The 22,937-nt window shown below is 52.9% G+C and overlaps 2 protein-coding genes across 2 annotated transcripts in view; both read right to left on the reverse strand.

The window, feature by feature from the left end:
- Positions 1-1,024: 1,024 nt before the first annotated feature.
- Positions 1,025-18,672, reverse strand: IGSF22 (immunoglobulin superfamily member 22). Its single transcript, XM_036862258.1, has 22 exons — positions 18,564-18,672; positions 16,887-17,018; positions 16,541-16,677; positions 15,240-15,339; positions 15,118-15,157; positions 14,736-14,910; positions 13,949-14,062; positions 13,255-13,417; positions 12,317-12,589; positions 11,087-11,371; positions 10,240-10,364; positions 10,010-10,151; positions 9,559-9,855; positions 8,161-8,463; positions 7,201-7,374; positions 6,860-6,988; positions 5,922-6,218; positions 5,340-5,428; positions 4,955-5,147; positions 3,565-3,864; positions 2,436-2,765; positions 1,025-1,095 (listed from the first exon to the last, which is right to left on the reverse strand). The coding sequence occupies exons 1-22, from the start codon at positions 18,670-18,672 to the stop codon at positions 1,025-1,027; spliced, it is 3,978 nt and encodes a 1,325-aa protein (XP_036718153.1).
- A 4,036-nt stretch (positions 18,673-22,708) lies between these two features.
- Positions 22,709-22,937, reverse strand: part of PTPN5 (protein tyrosine phosphatase non-receptor type 5) — a 40,261-nt gene continuing 40,032 nt past the window's right edge. The window contains exon 16 of the mRNA XM_036861317.1: positions 22,709-22,896. Within this exon, the coding sequence (XP_036717212.1) occupies positions 22,803-22,896 (94 nt within the window). The 3' untranslated portion in view covers positions 22,709-22,802. The remainder of the gene's footprint in view (positions 22,897-22,937) is intronic.

Consider the following 22,937-nt stretch of genomic DNA (forward strand, 5'->3'; position numbering starts at 1 on the left):
CTGCCAGCTGCTCCAAAATGATCCAGATTCCCTTCAAGCATCTCCTTTCTTCCTGGACTCTGGGCTCAGTTGAACAGCTGGGAGGAATGAGATTAGATTGTCTGGTTCATACTCTAGATGTGAAGCCCTGGCAGAATAACGTGTCACCCCACTCCAGGGGCATTTGCATCTTAATGGGCAGCGCCCTGACCCAGAAGTAAAAAGGGAAGCCTTGGGTGGTGGTGAATACGCCATCAGTAGAGGGGTTGTACAGTTGTGGGGATGTGATAAAGAGACTCAAGCCCCATATGGGTGTTGAATGAATCAGTGATTTTCAAACTAGGGTTTTTACAGAGATCCCTGCTAGTGGGAGCTAGCAAAAGAATAAAGTAGAGGAGGGAGGCTCAAAGACCCCCTATCCTTGTTTCAAGTCCAGTAGCTTCTTAAGATTTCTTTTTTTTAAAAGGAAGGGTTTTCTGCTGCAAAACATAAGTTTGAAAGCTGGCGAGCAGGATGACCAATCCCTTCTAGCTTTCAGATGCTCTAATTCTCAAATAGTGGGAACCCCAGACACTAAAGAGGCAAGGTCCTGATCCCTTCCAACCCCTGAACTCTGAAGACACACCTACCTGGAGTGAAGAAATGGGAAGGGCAGGATGGGGAGAAAGATGCAGACTTTGCGCACTATGCCCGGAGGGAGGGCAGGGCGCAGTGTGGCTGTGGAGGAGGGGAAGGCAAGGCGAGGCCCAGTCAGAAGGGGACTGGTCATTCCCCACGTGGGTGGGTTTGGACCGAGCCCTCAGGGGTCACGGTTCTATGTATCCTATGCCCAAGTCTAACTCCTTGGTCCCTGCTGCACACCATGGTTAGGAACAGGCACAGGCGCACTCACTCAGTTTATTGTCCCGTGCCTTCACTGAATGTTTACGTTGACAAGCACCACAGAGGGAACCGGGTCTGTCTCACTGGGACCACACACAGAGGATGGGCCAAGAAGCCCCACCCACATCACAGCATCCTCCTGATGCCTGGTCTGGTCTGGAGCTCACATAAGGTACTTTGATTTCTTCTGCAGACTCTCAGTGACGGAGGCTAGAATTGCCTTGTCATCTTCGTCTGAAAGAGCAAAGCAAGTATTTGTTAGTGTGAATGATGCTGGGGTAAGGGAAACTACAAATTGCTGGACTTGCAGTCGCTATGCAGGAACCAGGGGCTGGACCCTGCCCGGGATCCTCAGTCCTTGCCAGCCCCAGTCTCCCAAGGTCAGCTGAATGTGTGGGGCCAAGAGCTGCCAGTTATTCGGCATTTCGTATTTGCCACGCATTGTGCCAGGCACTTCTGTGCACTATCTCATTTAATCATCATAACAGCCCTAAGCAGTACATGGGAAAACAAGCTCAGAGTGGCTTGCCAAGGTCACGTGGCTGGTGAGTGTTGGAGCCAGGGCCCTGTGCCCATGTGCTTACAACCAGAATTAAGTTGTCAGGGATCTCTCTAGCTGTGGAATGAGAGCTGGATGTCTCCCACAGGGCCTTCCCTGGCCTAGTTCTGTTACACAGTTCAGCAGCCACTGTAGAGGCGTCATCTCAATGCCAGACACTTAGCTAAGTACTTGAGAGACAGAGCAACAGGACCAGGTCCCTTCCCCAGAGAAAGGCATCTATAACAGGATAAAAAAAAAAAGGCATCTGTAACCATGGAAACCATGGACACCAATAGTTTGCCATGGAGACTTCAGAGAGTGGCAGAGGATGAGGCTGGAGAGGTAGATGGTTGGGGGGTGGGGTGGGGTGCCTTGTTGATTGTGATTTTATCTAAAGGATCATAGGAAAGCTAGGAGGGAGTTTAAACAAAGAGGAGCAAAACAGGTCATCTTTGCATTTAGACAGTTCATGCAACTAGCTGTTTAGCTGTGAAGACAGTAGAGTGTGTAGGAAGAAATAGAACATTTCCCCTATATGTGCACCCATGAGCAGAAACATAGCACACGTATGTGCAGAGGGAGGGCCTCCCTCCACTAGGTTCCCTTCAGTGCCTCCCATCTATCCTTATCCCAGACCAGCAGTCTTCAAGTTTGGTTGCACATCAGAACCACTTGCAAAATTTGTAAACATAAAGATTCCTTCCAGAACCCTGCCAGGGAGACTGTGATCGGTAAGTCTGGTTTAGGCCTGATCACTGGCGTCTTTTTCAAATGCAAGTCTAGGCCCACCAAGGGTTGCAAACTACAGACTGCTGAGGGACTGCAAACTCCCAAGTCTGCAGGGGCCAGGCACATAACAAATGACATCGAGAAGACGGGACAGTGGTACGAACTATGGCCAGGTGGAGAATGTTTACACCACCCCATGTCAGATTAAATAAAAGCCTGCGCCAGCCACAGGAAAAGAGTCGATCAACGGCTCAGGAGGCCGCCATTTTGCGCCTCCGCCCCACACGGGACACACAACCCTCACCGTAGACGGTGAGCGTGCAGCCGCTGCGGTCCTTGCCCAGCTCGTTCTCCACCAGTACGCTGTACTCCCCGCTGTCCTTGAGTGTGCAGGTGGGGATGACGGTGGTGCACACGCCGCTGGTGGAGTTGTACCAGAACTTGGAGTTGCCCGTGATGTTGACGTCGCCCTTGTAGAGGGTCACTGTGGGCCGTGGGTTCCCAAGGAAGGCGCAGGTCATGGTGCAGTCCTGGCCGCGCAGCACGGTGTGCGGCTTGAGCGGGGTCAGGAAGCGCGGCGCGTGGCGCCAGTCTTTCTGCTGGTACGGCTTCAGCTTGGCGCTCTGGTCCTCGACTGCTCGGACGGGACACGAAGGGCGGTGAGCGCACCCCAAGGCCCCCATCCATCGCGCGCCGGCTTAGAGCTCCTGACGCCCCGGAGACCCAGCGCACGGAACCCGGAGGACCTGGGTTAGATTCCCACGCGCTATCAACTCTGGGGCCCCGACTTTATACTGGTTCCTAAGGTTCCCCTTCCGCCAACCCCCCACCCCCATGGGTTCCAAGACCTAAACCAGGTCCGCGGGGTTTTACGCTTTTCCAGACCCGGGCGTCCTAGACTTCTTTCCAGCCGCCAGTCTCCGGACCCGAGCTGTTATCTGGCTTTTAACTCCCCATCCAAGATTTTCCCAACGCCCTCCCGGTCTCCGCTCTCTCCAATTCAGGCCCTCATTTCAAGTTTCCGCAGCTATCCTTACCCTTAATCCCCTCCCTCCAGGGTTTCTGGATGTCATCCCCGCTCCTTGGACCCTCCCTGAGTCCTCAGTCAGGACCTCAGTCAGCCTCTCGGCTCAGACTGCCTCTCAGCTCCACATCCCCTCCTCACCCTCCGGCCCCCCACTGTCATCCCCGCCCCCAAGGGGACCTCCCCACCTCCGCGTTAGTCCCACCCCTCAGTGTACCCCAAAGGAATCTCCTCCCCTAGGCTTCCAGACCTCTGCTTTTTTCCCCAGGGTCCCTGATGTTAATTAACCCTTTCACCTCAGTGCTCCTCAGATTTTACCTCAAATCTCGGGTACCCCTTGCAACCCTTATTTCATCCCCGCCATCAGGGATCCCAGACGTTACCTGAACCCCCAAGTCCCCAGACTCACTCTTGTCCTTGTTGACGAGCCAGGTATCCCTGGAGTCCAGTGGGTCGCTGTCACCGATTTCGTTCCGGGCCAGCACTCGGAAGTAGTACTTCCTGGCGGGGAATAGCCCGGTCACCATGTACTTGTTGCTGAAGACGTGCTCGGCCACAGTGAACCAGGTGGCGGTGCTGGCATCCCGCTTCATGATGACGTAGTGGGCCTCGCTGTCCTCCTGCACGTCGGGGCTGTGGTTCCAGGTCAGAGTCACCGTGTTGGGGACCTCCTCGAACAGCTGCAGGTTTGTGGGTGGCTGCGGAAAATCTGGAAGGGTCCGAAGGTCCGTCAGCCACCCTGGGGGGCTGAAGTATCGTGCCCCCACCCCCGCTACCTGTCAAGCCCTAAGGAGGATGGGATGGGGCACCTTACCTTCTTCTAACTCTCAGGCAGCTGGGGGTCTTCGAGTCAGAAAGAACTATTTATGAAGTGTAGCTCTGCCATTTACTAGCCCTGTGAACTTTGGCAAGTTCCTTATCTTTTCTGAGACCCATTTCCTCATTTGCAAAATGAGGCTAAAAATAACTATCATGGAAATGTTGCGTAAAGTGCCTGGCATGTAGGATCTGTTCAATAAAAGTTCACCCCTTCATCTCTTGGGGGTTTAGGGCTTTATTATAAAGCTTCCAGCCGTCTCTAAGAGGTCACCCAATTTGGGGGGGCTGTTATGATTTTAATGGAGAGAGGTACAAAATGCATCAATGCAAAAGAATGTTTCACATACTCTTTGGCATAGTGATTAATGTAAATTTAATAATACACAATGTGTTAAACCTCAAAACCTACAAAGTTTACTGCAACCTAAGATAATGAAAAGGCTCTTTCCAAAGTTTTTACCCACCACCTTTATTATTAAAATTCTAAATATCTGGGGGGACTGAAAAATAATAGAAGGCTCATTTCAGCTGTGGTTCAAGAATTCTAATGAAGCTGTATGGCAATGACACTGTGGGACTGTGGAGTTTCCCCCAAAAGTCTTTCTCGGTGACCACATCACAAATTTTAAAAGTATTTCCAATAACATATAGGCAAATTACCCCAAGTTTTAATGGACTCCTCTCCATCTGTCCCTCCTGCCTCTTACCCATTCTCTGCTCTCTCTATGCTCACAGACCCTACTCTGCATATGTCCTGAAGCTCTCCAGATATGACTGAGACTGAAACAAGGGCTGGGTCCTAGTTCAATGCCTCTGGGGCTTCAAGACACTGAGAAAAAGTGGAAACAACCCTCCGCATTGCTCTGTGGTGCCAAAGAAGCCTTGACAACCTAAGGCATGACTTTACAGTGGTAGGGACTCAAGCAGCACAAGGGATTGTGTGCAGCGATGCCTCCCCAGGCCTCTACCTGTTGTCATACCTGCCACACGCACGTGGATGTCATGGTATGCCTCTCCAAACTCATTCTGGAGCAAGATGCGGTACACCCCTGAGTCGGAGCGCTTGGTGCTGCTGATGAGGAACTGGGAGTGGTTTTTGCTCTTGGTGATGGCTTCCCTGCCCTTGGTGGGCATGCCGTCCTTCAGCCAGATCACGCTGGGTGATGGTGAGCCCTGGGTGGTGACGGAAGAGGGCACCAGGGGTCACCTGGGTGGTATTTGGGGGCAGGCCCTATCCCACTGTCCAGGAGTCTCCTGCCAGGCTCTGAGGCCAGGGGTCTGATGAGGGGCAGAGGCAGAGACTATGATAGCTGTAGCAGCCAACTTGGTTAAGTGGTGGGCGTCTGGGGGCCAGGTAGGACTCACAGAGAAGGTGGCATGGATGCAGAGGACTGTCCCAGCACGAACCACCATGTGACTTTTCAGCCGGGCACTGAGGTCAAACTTGGGAGCAGCTGAGATGGAGGAGACAGAGATGGGAGCATGGAACACTCTTTCCAGAAGACTTAGCTTTAAGCCTCCCCTCCAAAGCCTTTCCCAACATCTTCTCCTTCATGCTATCACTACAGGCCATACAGACATCTAGCAACCCTGCAATGCTGTGAAGCATTTATTTATTTTTTCTCATCTGTCTCCCTCTATTATTATATAAGAATCTTTAGGGCAGGTCCTGTGTCTTATTTTTTTCTATATCCCTAACACCTCCCTTGGCACACAGTAGATACTATTCGGCTCACAATGAGTGGGGTTTTTGGTTTTCGTTTTGTTTGTTTGTTTTTGGCAGGGAAGCCCCTGGGGTTATCCCTAGCTCTGTCCAGGCACAAGCATGGACGACTCTTTCTTGATCACAGCATCGCCCAGTTTTCTCCTGTGGGATGAGGTCCCAGAGAGGAAGGTGTGGGGCTAGGATGCTGGGGCCTAAAGCCCAGCCCTGCCTGCATCCCTCACCTGGTGGTGGCACAGCACGGACCCCCTCGTCCAGCTCCACAGGCTCCCCGCACCCAGCCTCGTTCACAGCCCGGATTCGGAAGAAGTATTTCTGCCTCTCGGTGAGGCCTCCTACTGTGTAGCAGGTGCCCGAGATGGGGGTCTTTGTGCACTTGGACCACTCCTTGGTGTCTTCAGCCCGCATCTCAAGGATGTAGCCAGAGGGTGGGTCTCCCTCGGCAGGCTCCGGCCAGGCCAGGGAGATGCTGAAGTTGGAGGAATCCGACACGTGCAGGCCCTGCACCAGGCCCGGGGGTTCTGCGTGACACAGACAACTAGTCAGCCCCCAGATTCTTCTCCACTCAACTCCATGCCCAATTCCCGCACTCAATACCCCTGAAACCTAACTTTCAACACCTCTACCTTCAACACTCACAGTTAAAACGCTCAATACCCAGCCTTTCACCTTCAACAACCTCTACATTTAATTCTCTCAGTCTCAATACTTTCACCCTTGAAGTCAAAACCCTCCACATTCAATATACACTATGCACTCAACCCCTCTGTGTTCAAAACTCCGGCCTTTAGCTCAGCCCTCTGCACCACACCCATTCACGTGTGATATCCCCATCTCACCACCTAAGCTCAGCACCCACCCAACCATTTACCCAACACCCCTGCTCAATCCTCAAACATGCTTCTGCTACCTCACCTAACCAGACATACTCAACATTTGATAAAAACTTCTTTCCACCCACCTCCTCGCCGTCCCTCACTCTCAATCTTTATTTGCTGGCTTTCTCTTGTGTGTGAACCTTGTCCCTCTATCGGGCTGGCAGCTCCCAGAGAGTGGGGACTGTGTGGTCCCCTCCTGTTAGACTTTCCCAGGAAGAAATCCTCTTTCTACCTCAAAACGGCTAATTCCACTATGTGTTGCGGCCTGGCAGCACCATACTCACTGACAGGGTCCTTGGCTACCACTGAGCTGGAAGGCATACTAGGCTGTCCGGGGCCTGCCTCATTCACAGCTACAACTCGGAATTCATATTCTGTGTCCTCCAGGAGACCATCCACAGTGTACTTGGTGCCTGAAATGGGAATTTGAGGGGTAATGAGGCCAGGGGTGGTCCACGTGGTAGGAGACCATAGAGTGAGTGGATGTGGAAGAGGGGGTCATGAGATGCTATTAAAACCCACAAAGGAGTTGGAGGAGGGAGTATGTTTGGAGCAGCAGGGGTACCTGGGTCCACCCAACAAAGTCTCCCTTGGTCCCTCCTGGGCCTTTGTCCCTCGACCTCACCCTGGATGGGGTCCTTGTTGACTGGCACCCACAGGTTACTGCCTTTCTTCCTCCGCTCCACAATGTAGCTGAGCACTGGGGCTCCCCCATCTTGGGTGGGGGCATTCCATCTGATGGTCACAGCCTCTTTGGTCACGTCAGTCACTTGGGGCTGGGAGGCAAGACCAGGGAGCTCTGTGGGAGAGAGAGAGAGGGCAGAGGTTAGGAGGGGGTGCATGTAGACAGTTGCCCACCCCATGCTGAGCTCTGGTCCCTTCCTTAAAAAAACTTAAGCCAATGATTAACTCTGGTTGCACATTAATATCATGTGGGGAGTAAAAAACCCCAAAAATCCCCACCAACAACTAGTGTCTGGGTCCTGTGTCCTGATATTCTAATTCAGTTGGCCTAGGGTGGAGACCAGGAATCAGCATTTTTTTAGAGACCTCAAGTGATTCTAATGTGTAGCCAAGATAGAGACCGCCAACTTGAATTTTCCAACCTGTGGCATCCCCAGTGGCACAGTTTTTAATGTACTGTCTTGACACACAGAAACATGGAGATCAGTTGGGAGGAGTGTAGCAAGTAATTAACTAGTGATCATAATTAAAATGCCAATGTTGTCAAGGGTTTTCTTTGGAAAAGAAATTAGAGTGGATTCAAGGCTATCCCTAAAGTAACATTACTCTCCCTTGGATATGGGATGATTTCTGGAATGGAGAAACAAGTGGAGTTATCTCCCTGGAATCGTGCACAGTTCTGGATATACACACGGGAGTGTGTTGTGCATGTGATCTGACTGGAAAAAGTTGACAATTCCCATCCAAAACGATCTTCTGCTCTTACTCTAGAATCCATCTGTCTCGTGGGGTAGCTAGAGATGACCCTGCGGAATCTCCCACAGACCAGCACTCCTCACCAGCTGAAGGTCCCCACGGTGGCCCCTGAGGTCCCCATTGAGCACGGGGCTATCTCACTGACCAACAGGATTTCCTGCAAACACTTCCTCTGTCTCCAGCGGGTCGCTCACTCCTTCCGAATTGACGGCCAGGATACGAAACTGGTAGGCTTTCCCCTCTTCCACCTTGTTGGTGGAGAATTTGGTGACTTTGCCGTCCACCTCACCAATCTTAATCCAGGACTTCTTGCCGACTGCCTTCCGTTCCACTATGAACTGTGTTATAGGCCGCCCGCCGTTGTCCTTTGGGGCCTTCCACTTCATGTGCACACAATTACCCGAGAGCTCCAGGAACTCCACCCGGCCTTGGGGAGGCTTGGGACGGTCTAAGGACAGAAGATAGCATCAGAATGTGTCTTTGGAGCAAAGGACCAGAAGGGCTTCATCCCACTGGTTGGAGGTCCACCAGACTGAGACATAGTTAGATTCTGAGCTTTGAGGATCCCTTGTCCTTCCCTCTGTCACTGTTTTCCTAAGACTTGCCCAAATAGCTTGATCCCTGCGCCCCCCCCGCCAAGATTCCTGTCCGCCTAGGAATGAGTGAACTGGAGACCTGAGGGACCCCCACCTCAGCTAATTCCCACTTACCTCTTCCAGACAAGGTCTCCCCTCCTCTCAGCTTCCAGAACTCCAGTACTTTCTTTTATTACAGTTTATTTTATAATTACATGTCTGCCGGGTTTTATCCCTTTTGGGTTGAGGGACTGCTGGGGATAACTCATCCCTGTGTCCCCAGTACTGAGAACACAGAGGAGGTGCTCAGTCATGCTGCCGAACTGAATTGAAACCCAATCCATCCAAACCCACAGCTTGATGGAGGTGCAGGTGGAGGAGGTGATGCTGGTGTGTGTGTGTGTGTATGTGTGTTGCATGTTGAATATGAGTTCACTAAGGCCAGCTCCTCATCTCTTTCCTTAACTTTATGTTCAGACCCATCCCAAATACCATTTCCACCCCCATTCCATCTTTCTCTCCAATTTCATTCTATCCTCAACCCTATCTCACCTCCCCTCACTCCATTTCACTTCCAAATCCAATATTCTTCGCAATGAACCTCACTTTCATCCTAAATTCCACCTCTCTTTTACCTCACTTCCACCTTACTTCCAACCACGTCCTCATCTCCAAGTCAGTTACAATACTTCAGCAACATCTGAAGGTCAACTACGTGCTGTGCACTCTGCTATAGTCTTTAAATTCACTTGAAATAGGCACTTTAAAAAACCACCCTGTCGCAGATGTGAAGCTGAGGCTCAGGAAAGTTAATGGACTTGCCCAAGGCCACCTAGTTAGGAAGTTAGGAAATGGGCTTCTTCTGGCTGCAAAGCCAGCACTTCATTCCCATTCTCAACCCGAACTCCAACTCTCTCCTCAGCCTGCGTGGGGCCCCCAGCCCAGCCAAGCCAGGGTCCTGGCCTCACCCAGCACGCTGAGGTGCAGAGTGGCTGTGGCGGAGCCATGGTCATTCTTGAGCTTGAGCATAATGATGCCACTGTCCTTCCGCGCGCAGTTTGAAATGGTGAGCAGTGCCTGGTCTTCCCCACGCTCCATGGACACGCGTTCCTCTTCCGTCACCTCCATGCCGTCCTTGTGCCACGTCACTTTGGGCAGTGGCTTTGCCCGGAAGGGCACCTTGATGTTCGCGGTGTGGCCCACCTTCACGGTCACCGGGTGCGCGGCCAGTGCCTCCAGTACCGATGGGTCGATGGTTGGAGGATCTGCAGGGAGGGGCGGCAGGAAAGGCTCTTAGAGCAGGGATGCGGGAGGAGCCGAGGGGTGGAGGAGGAGCCCATGGGGGATGGGGGAGGAGCTAGGAGTAGGTGGGCGGGCCAGGCGTGGTCTAGCTTTGTCCATAGTGGTCAGCGACCTTACCTGCAATAAATACCGAGGCTTCGCTCTCTGCACCCTTGGCCCTGAATGTGTACTTGCCCTCGTGCTCTGGCCCCATGTTGGGAAAGATGAGCTTGTGTACCGCACCCTGCTTCACGATCTGCACGCCGGTCAAGTCCGTGATCTGCGGGGCGAGTGGCGGTCATGAGTGCGAGTGTATGCCTGGTCGACCCCTTCGTCCTTCATTCCCTTTCCTGGCCCCTGCCTCGGACCTCCTCTTCATCCTTCAGCCACACGCCATCCACCTTTTCGTCGTTCAGCACTACGCACAGCTCAGCCGGGCTCCCGGTGGCCGCGTGCACGTCGGACATCCCGCTCTTCACGGTGGCCAGCCGCTCTCGAGAGAAAGGGGGCAGGGGCTGGGTTAGGGTATCGGGGTGGAAGGGACTTACGGGAAGAGGGCTGGTGGCGTCTATCAAAATCATTTATGATGAGCAAGATGTTTGGCAATGGGCAAGTGGGTAATGGTCAGTGGGGGCATTCGAGCAGGTAGGTGGGGGGTGGTTGGGGAAAAGTCAGTGGCATTGGGAAATGGCAACTGGGAATTCTGGGAGATGGCTAATGGGGGGCTGATCATCGGAGGATGGTCAGTGGGGACTTAGGATGCTCAGGTGAAGAAGGGGACTAGATGGTGGGATGCAGGTGGTTAGTGGAGTTGAGATATTTAGCTGGTTATGCTGGTCTGTGGGATGCCCAAAGTTTATTGGGAGTTGAGGGTGGTCAGGGTCAGTGAGGAGTGGTCAGGGATAGTGAGTAGGGGCTGGTCAGGGTCTAGGGGTGTGGGATGACCAGGTTTGCTGGGGATGGTCAGAGTCTGGAAGTAAAGGATGGATGAAGTCAAGGGATTTTGGATAGAGTTCAAAAGATGAGGGATGGTCAGGGTCTAGGAGGTAGAGACGGTCAGAATTTGGGAGATGGGGGTGGTCAGAGTGGGGAGGTAGAATTAGATCATGGTCTGGAGGCGGATTGAAGTCAGTCAGGGGACTGATGGGTGTCCACAGTAGGAAACTGTTAGGGCTGGGGGGTTGGTCAGTGGGGACTGACAGGGTGGATGTATACCTTCCACAGTGACTACAGCAGTACTGCAGTATTCCGTGGGGTCCCCATCCTGCATGGCCACCACAGTGTACTCGCCACCGTCACTGAGCTGTGCATCCTCGTTGACCAGCTCCGCTCGCTTGCCCTCATGGTTCATGCTGTATTTGGAGCTACGCTCCAGCAGCTGTCCGTCCTTCTTCCAACGCAGGGTCACATTCTTGGATGTCCGCTCACACTCAAGGCATGCACAGCTCCTCTCTTTCACACGCACATTCTTGAGGGTGCTCACAAACTTTATAGGGATGCCTAAGGACAGACAAACAGACACTTGGTCCTGCTCCCAAACTCCTTTTCTGCAGCTAGATGCTGCCCTGCTCCTCTTTTTGACCCTAGAAACCACAGGGCCTTGTGACATGAAGTGTGTACCCGACTCACAGAGGTACCCGGCAGGGAGGGTCCCAGCTCTGCCTCTTACTTGCTAGCTGACTAGCAAGTGCTAGTGCATTCACTCCCTAAGTCTCATTTTCCTCATATGTAAAACGGGACAACAGCTTTTACCTCCTCACAGCACTGCAGGCAATATCTCTAATGTCCTCTTGGAGCTCCAGCCATAATTGCATTGTCTCTCTGGTGTCTGGGCCTTTACACATGCTATTCCCTCTCCTGAGAATGTCCTCTTCTCTTGCCCCTTCTCTGAAAACTGAACTCCTTTTTGTTTTACTTGGTAAAGCTTTGCCATCATCTCATCACATCCTTTTTGACATTGCCAGGTGGTACCTATTCTCTGGGTTCTCACAGCCTCCATGTCTCCCTCAGTCACAGCAATGATTGTTCCATGTCACTTGTGTCAAGAGTGGTTCACATGTACGACCCACCATCATGTGCAACTCTCCAAACTAGGTATGATATAAGAATGTAAGTAGTCAAGAGTGATGTGCTGTAATATATGATATTAGAGCCATAAAGGCTAATAATTTCTTGGCCCATGATCTCCCAGCTGATAGTAAGATCCTAGAGTGTCTTGACTCCTTGCTTAAGAACTTTTGTTCTAATTCCATTTCCACACCTGCTTCTCCCACTAGACTAGGAATTAGCAGAGAGAACTCTCTATCTTTCTAGTAGCCATCAAAGGGCCTTGCAAGGAGGAGATGGACAGATACATGGATGGATGGATGGATGGATGAATGAATGCTCACATGGAGGTTGCTGTGGCATGAAGCCCACCCCTCAAGCTCTGGCCCAAACACTCACGGTCAATAGTGAGCTGGGCCTTCTGAACCAGGTCCCCCGCATCGGCAGAGAACTCGCCATTGTCACTGAGTCTGGCATCCTTAATCTTAAGCGTGTGGGTCAAACCATCCTCAGACACAGTGATTTCATACTTTTCATCCCTCTTCAGCTCCTTTCCATTGAACTTCCACACAAAGTTGGGCACTTTCTTGGAGAGGCGGATCTCAAATACAGCTGTCTGGCGCTCCGTCACCTTCATTGGCTTCATCTCTCCCAAGAAATTCAGAGGCTCATCTGCAGCAAAGAGTAGGAGGGGCATTCATTGGGCTGTATCCCTGGTCCCTCCTGAGGGGTAGGATGGTGAAGTGGGGGGCATAAAGACTTAGGTGTCATTGGCCTCCTGTAGCCCACAGTTGGGGGAAGCATCCTTCTTTCATTCTGCTTGTGAATCCTAGAGTCTCCTCCCATGATGTTCATATGGTCTCCTCCCCAGTAATGTTAACAGCAATTTTAGAAAGAATATTTCTCTATGTGATTTTAGATATGTGCCAGGCACTATTCTAGCCATTTTGCACATATTAAAGCATTCAGTTCTCACACAGGTAGACTCTACCATTATTTCCCATTTTACAGATGGGAAAACTGAGGCAAAGAGAAGTTAAATCACTTGCCCCAAATACACAGCTCATAAGTGACAGAAGCTGGGGTTTGAACTCCAGTAGTTCAACTCCAGAAGCTGTACTCTTAATCACTATGCTACACTGCCCCACAGCACTTTATCTCATAGTCCTCTCCCTTACACCCCATGTCTCTCTCCTCCATTAACTCCCATCCCCATGCAATCTGTGCACAGCCCCATGGTCCTTCCTCCCATGTCCCCATGGACCCCATCCTTGGATATTCCTCTGCCCTGACCCTGACTGTGTCCTCCTTGTGCTGCCTGGTGCCCACACTCTTACCCAGCACTGTGAGCTTTGCACTTATCCGCTTGTTGCCCACGGACAGGCTGTAGGTGCCCGCATCGTTCATGTTCACGTTGGTAATAACCAGCATGTACTTGGTGCCCATCTGCTTCATGTCATACTTGCCCAGGGAGTACTGGATCCTCAGTGGCTCATTATCCTGCCTCATGGAATAGGTAGAAAAGCTGATGAAGGGGTTTAGGAGGAGATTTCTAGAGGTCTCCATTCCCCAAAGCCAGCCTGAGCTGGAAGGTGACATATCTACCTCTCTAAGATCCTCAAACACATTCAGAGGCCCCTAAGATCTCTCTAGCCTCATCATCTGGCTCGGTGGGATCCAGGGTCTCTGCCTCTCCCGAGGCCCGAACTCTTAATATGCATGAGTTCACTAGATACTTTCTCTTAGAGGCCCATCTTCAGTGACCTGCAGGACTATCTAATCCAGCCTTTTCAGATGGGTAGACTGAGGTATAGAGAAAGGGAAGTAACTGTCTCAAATCAAACAGCAAACTGGTGGAACATCTAAGAATAAAGCCCAGCTCTCATCCAGTTTCAACCATACCAGATAGCATTCTTTTGATGGGATGGAGGAGAGGACAGGGCTTATGGGTAATGAGAGGGTCTTGGAAGGAAAGGGGTGCAGAGAAAAAATGAAATTCCAGGGTGGGCCCTTCCTAGGTGCTCTCCCCACCTTGATCCATGTCATTTTGACATTGGGGTCCTTCAGCTCCATTATGCAGTCAAAGACCACCGTGGTATCCACCTTGGTCTCTCTGTCTTCCAGGGGCTTCAGAATCTGGATGGTCTGAGAGATTGTGGTAACAAAAAGGCAGGTGTCAGAGGCATCTGGAATCTGGAATCTGCCCAGACTGTGTCTCCAGTGCTGGAGGAGCCCCCCGAACGTCTGGGGAGAAATGACTAGGCTAATTAGATAACTGTGCTCCCCGCCACCCCCCTCCCCCTACAATGAACAACTTGAAGATTTAGGGGGAAATGGGTACGATAAGGGAAGAGAAAGGAACCACCATTTGTGGAATAGTCACCATGTACCTGGGCCCATTACATAGGCCTTCTAATTCCAGTGTAGATGCTTAACAGTCATGAGTTGTTGAGTGAATGAATGAGAACAACAACACAAAAACAAATGAAAAAGGAAAGTATAATTTTCATTTTGCAGATGAAGAAACAGGTTCAGAGAGACCCCCAAGTTCACTCAGTTAATAAGGCAGTAGAACTGGACTTTGAACCCAGGTCTGTCTGACTCCAAAGTCCATGCAAATACATTAGGGAGCGGTGAAGAGAAAAGAGGTAGAAGGAGGGTGACTTGAGTTCCTTGCCTGCCCTTGCAGTAGAGAATGCCCTTGAGTATGCATGTGCATGGTGGGGAGACCTTGCCACCGGCAGTCACACAGGCACTAGCACTTTCGGTAAGGCCCAGCCCCTGGCCTGCAGCTCCCTGCTCCCTGATGGGCACTGACCTCTACCTCCACTTTCTTCATCCCTTTGAGCTTCTTGAGCAGCCCCCGGAAGTCCGTGAAACCATACTCCATGCAGACCTTCTCAAAGTCCTTCTTGGGCACCTTGGACAAAATCTCCAGCATCTCTTTCTCATCCGTCACCTTCTTCTGCTTCTTCTTGGGAGGAGGGGGTCCCCTGGAAGGAAGTGGGTGCCAAGCTTGGACTTAGTGCCTTTCTCTGAAGACAGAGGGAGCCTCTCCCAACCATGAGATTCTCCTCCCTACTCCATGGATTCTTGGAGGCTGGGCCATTAACTCAGGGGGCTGTTGAAAGGCCTTCCAGAAGCTCTAGCCAGGAGGGTGGGGGGACCACACCCTGGGCACAGGAGCCTCCCAACCTCACCTCTTCTTCAACATCTTTTTGAAATCCAATTTTTCTTGACCTGAGGACAGAAAGAGGGACAGGGTCAGACAGAGGGAGTTTGGTCCCTAAGAGGAAAGGCCAGGAGAACGGGGCTGGCTCACCCTCGGTCACAAGCAAGGACACGGTGTAGATGGTGTCTGCATGGTCATTGCTTGCAATGCACTTGTAGTTGTCAGAGTCATCCGAGGTCAGTGGCTCCAGCTGGATCAGAGTCAGGCCATTAGTAGGGGAGGTGGGGAGGGAACAACAGGGAGACTCTCTGTGAGATGGGAAAGGAGGGTGTTTCTTTTGGGCTGGGGGAGGAGCTGAGTGTTGGATGTATGTGTGGAGGATTGAGCAGCCTCTGTGATTGGGAAGTGCCAGGTAGCAGTCAGTGTGCGTGTGTCTGTTTGAAGCCTGATTCTGCATTGGATTCTCCCCCTTGGCTGTGAGCTCCTGGATGACAGGGACTTCCTCTGATTTGCAACTTTATCGGCAGTTTCTGGCACTGGGCTGAGTACGCCTTTATTTAACACGGATTTACTCCTCTGTACCAGGTATTGGCCTGAGCCCCTGAGGAAATGGGGGTGAACAAGGCTGCCCTGGCGCCTGTAGAAAGGCACTTAGGTACCAGTGGGTTCCTGGAAAGTGCTTGCCGAATGAATGAGCTTGTGTAGGGAGTGGCCAGTAGGGGGGGCTCTGGGGCAGCTGGTGTGTGCTGTAGGGGCTAAGGGTCCTAGAATGCGCCTTCGGGAGGAGAAGGAAGCGACTTGCGTCTGTGGGGAGAAGGGAGGCTCTTTGACTTTCACAGTGGGAAGTCCGGGCAGGACGAGGAACAGGAGTAATTATAGGCCTAGGTCTCCCAGGGACCCATCCCTCCCTCTCCTCAAAGGGTCTGGAGCCAGAGGCTGCATGCAGAAGATAGCTAGACCTTAGGATGATCGGCCCTTGGCATTGCTCTTCTGGAAGGTTCCCCTGAAGAGCCCAGGAACCCTCACCCTCACCTACACTCTAGGACCAGCCCCTCCCTCCGTGCCGGTCCCGCTCCAGCTCAGCCTGGCTCCGCCCACCGTGGTCTTAGCCCCTTCTAGCCACGCCCATAGCTTTGGTTTCACGTTCCTTTTGGGCTCACTCACCTTCTGGAACCTCTCTTTCTCTTCCATTTGGTCTTGCCCCCTCCTTGTTCTGGCATTGTCCTAGCTCTGCCTTACCCCGCCCCTAATTTTGGTCCCCTGCTCACTCTGGCAACGCCCCAGCTCCTGACACGGTTTCTCTTATCCTGCCCCTCCTCTAGGGCAATGACAGCCCGTTTTCCCATCTCCCAGTTCTTGGGTCTCCATTGTGGATCTCTTGTTTGCGACAGGACCTGCAGCCCATGCCAGGGGTCCCCGCCTCCGACCTTATGGGTAACTGGACCTCGCACCTGCAGCACGTGCTCCTTGTTAACGCTGTCGTAGAACGTCTTGGCGGACTCCTTGATGGGGGCGCCGCTCTCTCTCTTCCAGGAGATGTTGGGTTTGGGGTTCCCCTGCACCCGGACTCGGAACATGGCTTTATCCCCTGCAGTGGGCACAGGACCTATTTTTGGCCTCTTAGCCTCCAAGCTGCACCTTCTACCTGCTCCCAGCCCTGGGCAGGGCAGAGACCCTCGGCCCGACCCAGCCAGTGACTGTGTATTGAGAGGACAGTGGTGGTGGTGGTGGCGGCTGGGGCACTGGGGAGGAAAGGGAAGCACCCAGGGGCCTGGGGAGACGCGGGGAGGGACGCACCCTCGGGCGCGGTGACCGGCTGAGGCTTATCCACGAACTCCGGGATGCTCTCGCCAGCAGGGATGTTGGGACTCCGCGTCACCAAGCTGAAGAACTCTGTGGTGCTGGAGGACTTCCTCGTCACGACTTCCTCTGTGGCGGCAGGCGAGAGGTCAGAATGGGCTACAGGCGGAGCTTAGCCTGGGATTGGAGGGCTGACCTTTTCTTGAGGGGACGGTGGAGCATTTTAGGTCAGCGGGGGGCAGGACCAGCACTGGCCGAGAAACAAGGACCTTAGAGTCGGTGGGTCATTGTGTTATGGCAAATTTCAACCACTAGGGGAGCCAACGCCTCATCCACCCCTTTGGTCAATTTTTATTGGGTCAAAGCCTTGAGTTCTACTTTTTCCTCTTTTAGAAGGAAACTTGTCTTTGGGATTTTATGGGTCTCTTGGGCTTCTCTTCTGGAAGTTCTGGTCCCCCAGTAGCATTAAATAGTGACCAGAGTTCTAAAGGCTGCACCTGGTCTACACATGTTTTTTTATTTGACCTTTACAATGTTTAAACAAAAAATAGCCCTACATCTAAAAACTGAGAGATTTCACATAAAAATGCAGATTTCTGGATCCTCAGCACTGGACTCACATTCCCATATGGTAACAGTCAGTGGGAGGGAGGTGAAGAGTGACTGTTCCTTTAGATGGGCTACATCCTGTCCAGTTCACCTCAGTCTTTTTTCTGCATTTATGTTCCCTGCCTGGACACTATCGGCCAGTGGTTTTCAACGCTGGCTGCACATAAGAATCCCCGGAGATCTTAAAAAAAAAAAACAAAAAACCACCAGATTTAACCGTCTGAGGTGAGACTCACGTATCGCTGTTTTTTTCACTCCCCTCTCCCCCCACTCCTACGCTAAGATGACTCTGGTGCGCAGTCAGGGCTGAGAATCGCTACTATAGTCAGTTGAGTTTGCAACTTCTGGTCTTGAGTCCCGGCTGTTCCACTTGCTCTGCCTCACTGGCCAGGAGGAATCCGTGTAAAGTGTTTATCTGGTCTTCACCTCTGTGCACAGAGGACTCTGAAGGAGGGGGCAACGACTGGGAGGACAGGAATTCAATATCCTGGTCCCTGGCTGTCTTTTAATCACTTTCCTCTAGAGACACGACTAAAACAATCTGTTCTGCTCTGAGACCATTTCTCAGCTTTCCCTTGGATCTGCCCTCCCCCAAGTCTGGTCCCCAAGGGCTGAGTGCCTGGAAGCTCAAGTCACTTGTTTATGTGTTCATCTTCTCTCCACTGGCAGCTCCAGGTCTTCTCTTTCTTAAGTGAGGCAGGGTCAGCATTCTTATTCATAGGTAGATAAGGTTGCTACCTCCCTAACTTCCTCCATGCCTGAAATTCTACCATCAGAGATGGTATTTGCCTATGGCTCTGATCTTAAGCAATTGAGAGTTCATCAATCACTCACACACATCCATGTGACTGATTTTTCCTAAGCTTTTTTTCTGGAGGTTGGATCTGTGGGTGAGCATCTGGCTGGCTAAGCTTTATCAAAGCACAGATTAGAAACACAGGTTGGGAAGGGTTGCTGGTGGTATCTTGGGCTCTTGAGGGGCCCAGCAGTCGCAAAGACTGGAGGAAGAAAGGCTGCCCCTACCTGATTACTGACCCCCTCCTCCAGCCATCCCACTCTACTTGCCTCCCACAATCTTGGTTGTCTGGGAGAAGGTCTGCATGTGGGTGGTGGAACTGGAGAACTCCATGGACACGTGCTCCTGAAGCATCTCCTTGTGGTGAATGGTCGTCATGGTGACAGCAGGCGTGGGCACTCACCTAGGAGGACCAGGGAGAGGATGAGGCCATGAAGGACAAGGAAGGGAGCAGGTGGGAGACTCAGAGATGTTCTTATGTGTGTGTGTGTGGTGGGGGGGGAAGGGATGGGACAGGCGGACACAGGGGGAAATGGCTGTGCACAGGAGAGGGTGAGGAGAGGTTGGGCAGCAAGCCTCTTCTCTCTGGCCTCTCTTCTCTTCCCTTAGTGTCTCCCTTTCCCTGGTTGGCTACAAGGACCAATGGGCCTGTCCTCCACTGACTAGTACCAAACTATTCCAAGTCCTTGGAGGGGGAGGAGGTAGGATTTAGACTTACCCAGCACACCCAGTAAGGCCCAGAGGGAGTTGAGGATAACTACTGATAGCTACATGGAACTAGGGGGGCACTGCTGGAGGTTTTATCAGGAGGGAATGAAGTCAGACCTGAGAAGGAACTTCCTGACTAAGCCACACTGGAGCAGGCCTTGAAAGGAAACTGCGGATCTTCTTGCTGGGCCCTGGGGAGCCCTGGCATTGGGGGAATGCTGAGACAGATGACAAAGCATTACTACAGCTCTGCTTTCGTTTGCGACATGGTAAAGACAGAGATTGAGTTTTTATTTCTTACACTTTTTTTTGAATTGGTAGTTCAATCATATAGTTAAAAAGTAAAACAATATAAACATCTATGTGAAGAGGCTCCCTCCGGCTCCCAAGCCCCTCCATCTCCCAGCCCTCCCCAGCAGGTAACCACTTGTGGTCTCTGGGCTCCTTCTGGAGCTGCTTCATGCAAATAGGAATATGTTTTTGTCTCTAACCTTTTTTAACACGTAAGGTAGCCTATTATACACGCTATTCAGCCCTCTTTTCACTTTCTACATCTTGGAGATCTTTCCATCCCAGTTCATAAAGTTTCCTCATCCTTGTTAACGGCTACACAGTATTCCAACGAATGGGTATACATACCATCTTTTATTTAACCAGAGTGGCGGTTTTTAAACCTCTATTTTGTTTGTGAGAAACTGATGTCAGAGAAATAACCTGTCCAAGGTCACCCGGACTACAATCCTGGCCTCTTGACTCCCAGTCCAGTGTCCTTCCAGGGGACCCCAAAGCCTTCTTCCAAATTAGGTTTGGGGCTAAAGTTAACCCCCTCATCCCATGATATCTCTCTGCCTGGCCTGCTTCTCCCTCCAGGTTCTGAGACCACTCCGCTGTCCCAGCTCCTGCTGTCCACCTCTGGGCTCAGAAGTTAGCAGATCCTGTCCCTTTCCTGAGGAAAGATGCAAGCCTTACCTTCGTGTCACCAATCCCTCCTAACCCTCGAATGCTGTGTCCACCCGCAGCTTTGGAGGTGCAGCTGGTGCCTGGGCTGTAGACTGACCAGTCTCCTTCTTCCTTTCCCCCAGCAATGGGGCCACCAGAAGTCACTGGTTCCTTAAGTATCTGCCCCCCTGGGGGCGATCCCTTACTCAGGCTCTGCAGGTGTCCCAGCGAGCTGGCACACTGCTTTGGGGGATGGGGGGACTGAGGCCAGGGCTGGAGGAAACGTGGGGCATGGGGTAGGCAGGTGGCTGAGGGTGGTGGTCCCAGGGTACTTATTCTGGTCCCTTGTGCAGAGCTTTTGGTTCTCACTGCTGCCGGGTGGGACCTTCTGAGCTGAAGGGCAGTGTGTGTGTGTGTGTGTGTGTGTGTGTGTGTGTGTGTGTGTGTGTGGCCAACAGGGCTTGGGGAACAAAGCGACAGGTCTGTGTTTTCCAGGGACCAGGAGGGGGTGAGTTGGGGACAGTCTGGCAGGTCTGTCATTTTGCACAAATCCAGGGGGCACCGTTCATGTTGTGCTCTACATGTGGTGCCTGCAGAGCCTGAGTAGCCTCACAGGGCCACCCCAGGAGAAGAGGGGGAATTGTTAGCTCTTTTCCCTGCTCCCACTCCTACCGCCCAACCCCCCTAATCTGGGCAGAAGGGTAGGAGGGCCCATCCTCTTGTTGGAGGGTGGCTGGAGAGCAGGCCCCCCTACTCTGGGCCCTCCGTCCCAGCTGCCCAAGCACTCCCTGTTCTTTCCTCCTTGTCTGTAGTATACCTGCAGCCCAGACCCTCAACCAGCCCACTCAAGGCTTCGCTACCTTGTAAGGACCTGCTGGTTGGTTAGCAGTCCTGCCCTGGACTCCCTCCTGCCCTGGGTTGACCCACACCTGTCAGCAAGGGCATGACAGCTACTTTTCCTGCATCCCTGGGGGCTGGGATAAGAATAGAGCAGGAGTGTCTAGGAGGCGCAGGATCTTTGCCTAGGGGCAGATTCCCCAGGCTCCTTGGGTGGGGCTTCCTCTCAGCCCAGGCCTTACAGGGGAAATTGCTGGGTTGCAGCTGCTCTTGGGACCTGCAGGGCTAACAAGGGATAAGTGGGCTGGCCAACAGGGAGGGGCCTGTGTGAGCTGAAGGTCCCCCTGCTCCAGCCTTGACCTCTCTGGCCCATCTGTCGAAGCTGGTGGCCTGCCAGCCACTTCTCCTTCTCTGGAAACCTCCAACACCTGTCCCTGTGGCTCCCCAAGGCCCCTGGCTCCTGGCTGGGTGGGACGGTGGGGGTGTGTGAGGATCCTGCTCAATGGACTTTGGCTTTTCAAATCTGGATTCATGCTACACTCCCAGCATCCACAAGGGGGTCCCACGGATCTTGAGGGCCAGGGTGTGTGTGTGTGTGTGGTGCTAGGGATCTCGAGGGCCAGGGTGTGTGTGTGTGTGTGTCGCTAGGGATCTCGAGGGCCAGGGTGTGTGTGTGTGTGTGTGTGGTGCTAGGGATCTCGAGGGCCAGGGTGTGTGTGTCTGTGTGTGTGTCGCTAGGGATCTCGAGGGTCAGGGTGTGTGTGTGTGTGTCTGTGTGTGTGTGTGTCACTAGGGATCTCGAGGGCCAGGGTGTGTGTGTGTGTGGTGCTAGGGATCTCGAGGGTCAGGGTGTGTGTGTGTGTGTGTGTGTGTGTGTGTGTGTACAAAGACGGGGGTACAGGGAGTGGAGGGGAGAGGCAATCACACAGACCCAGTTTTGCTCAAAATGCTCCATTTATTGCTCTATTCAATGACCATGAGCAAATTATAAAAAGACACCAAATGTCTCTGTCTGCCGTGGAATAAATATTTAAAGTCAGCAATAAAAACACGTGGCTCCAAGATAACACATGTTGCCAAAGAGTCATGCACGCCCTGCTGACGGGCTCTCAACACACGCATGGACATGGGACACACGCAGAGCTACACGCAGTGAGACTTCTGGGAGGGATTTCCCACAGTGACACCGAAAAATGTTTCACACATATCTGGGGCCGAGTCCCCACCCTACCCTCGGAGCTCCCCCTCTCCCACCGTGGCCCAGGTCCTCTAGGTTCACTGTCCCCATCTGTCCCCTTCCTCCCTGATGCCTCGTGGGTTGCTCACTGCCCCCTGCGGGCATCTGACACCCAGAGGCCACCCTGGCTGCGATACTCCTCCCCCCACCACCACCCAGAGACCTCTCCCCCAGCTGAGATCTTTCTGCCACCCCCTCAGGAGCTCCCTGTGCCTGACCTCCAGGTCCTTAGGCCCCCCGTCCTTATCCTGGTCCCAGTAACTAGGGGCAAAGTGCAATCTGCCTGTTGGGAGAAGTGGGGCTGGAGGCCGGGGGCAGGCACCTCTGCCGGGGCCACTTGGGGGCTGGAGCTCATTACCCCTCTCCCGGGCTGAGGAGACACAGTGTCCGGTACAGACAGCAGAGATGGATGGACAGACAGAACACGCTGCAGCAGGACACGTGGAGTGCGGCACGGAAATGTTTTGGATCAAGTAGCAATGGAACCATCATTAAAAACTGAGGCCCCAGGTCGCGCAGCGTGGGTCAGGCCCTGGGGCCCCAGGCCTGGCCTGGCCTGGCACACCCCTCCCCCACCCTCCCCCACTCCCCAATATGTACAGTAGGAAGAGCTACGTTGTGGGGGGGGGGGCAGGGGCCAGGCCCAGGCTGGGGGGAGCAGACTGAGGAGGAGGAAGTGGGAGGGGCAGGGAGCAGGCTGGACCCGAGGCAGGGCCCTGGGTGTGGCCGGGATGAGGGCCCAGACTCAGGCTGGGTGGTACCCAGAGGACCTCGGGGAGGAGTGTGGTCACTCGGGGGACGGGCGGGACAGCTGCTTCTCGTAGAGGCTCATGACGTGGTGCACGAACTGGTACTGCTCACACGTCTGGATCATGCCGCCCCTGCCCGGCAGACGCACAGTGGGGACGGGGTCATGGAGGGA

This window comes from Balaenoptera musculus, chromosome 8 (genome assembly GCF_009873245.2).
Source record: "Balaenoptera musculus isolate JJ_BM4_2016_0621 chromosome 8, mBalMus1.pri.v3, whole genome shotgun sequence".
NCBI classification, from domain to species: Eukaryota; Metazoa; Chordata; class Mammalia; order Artiodactyla; family Balaenopteridae; genus Balaenoptera; species Balaenoptera musculus.

Bases quoted from the DNA above. Each gene is read 5' to 3' on its own strand.
- IGSF22 (XM_036862258.1), bottom strand. From the start codon at position 18,672: ATGACGACCATTCACCACAAGGAGATGCTTCAGGAGCACGTGTCCATG. The intron at 14,911-15,117 runs GTGAGGTTGGGA...ACTTCCTTCCAG, and splicing joins AAAAAGATGTTGAAGAAGAG to GGGACCCCCTCCTCCCAAGA. The intron at 1,096-2,435 runs GTGAGGGTTGTG...TTGCTCTTTCAG, and splicing joins CTGCACGCTCACCGTCTACG to ACGAAGATGACAAGGCAATT.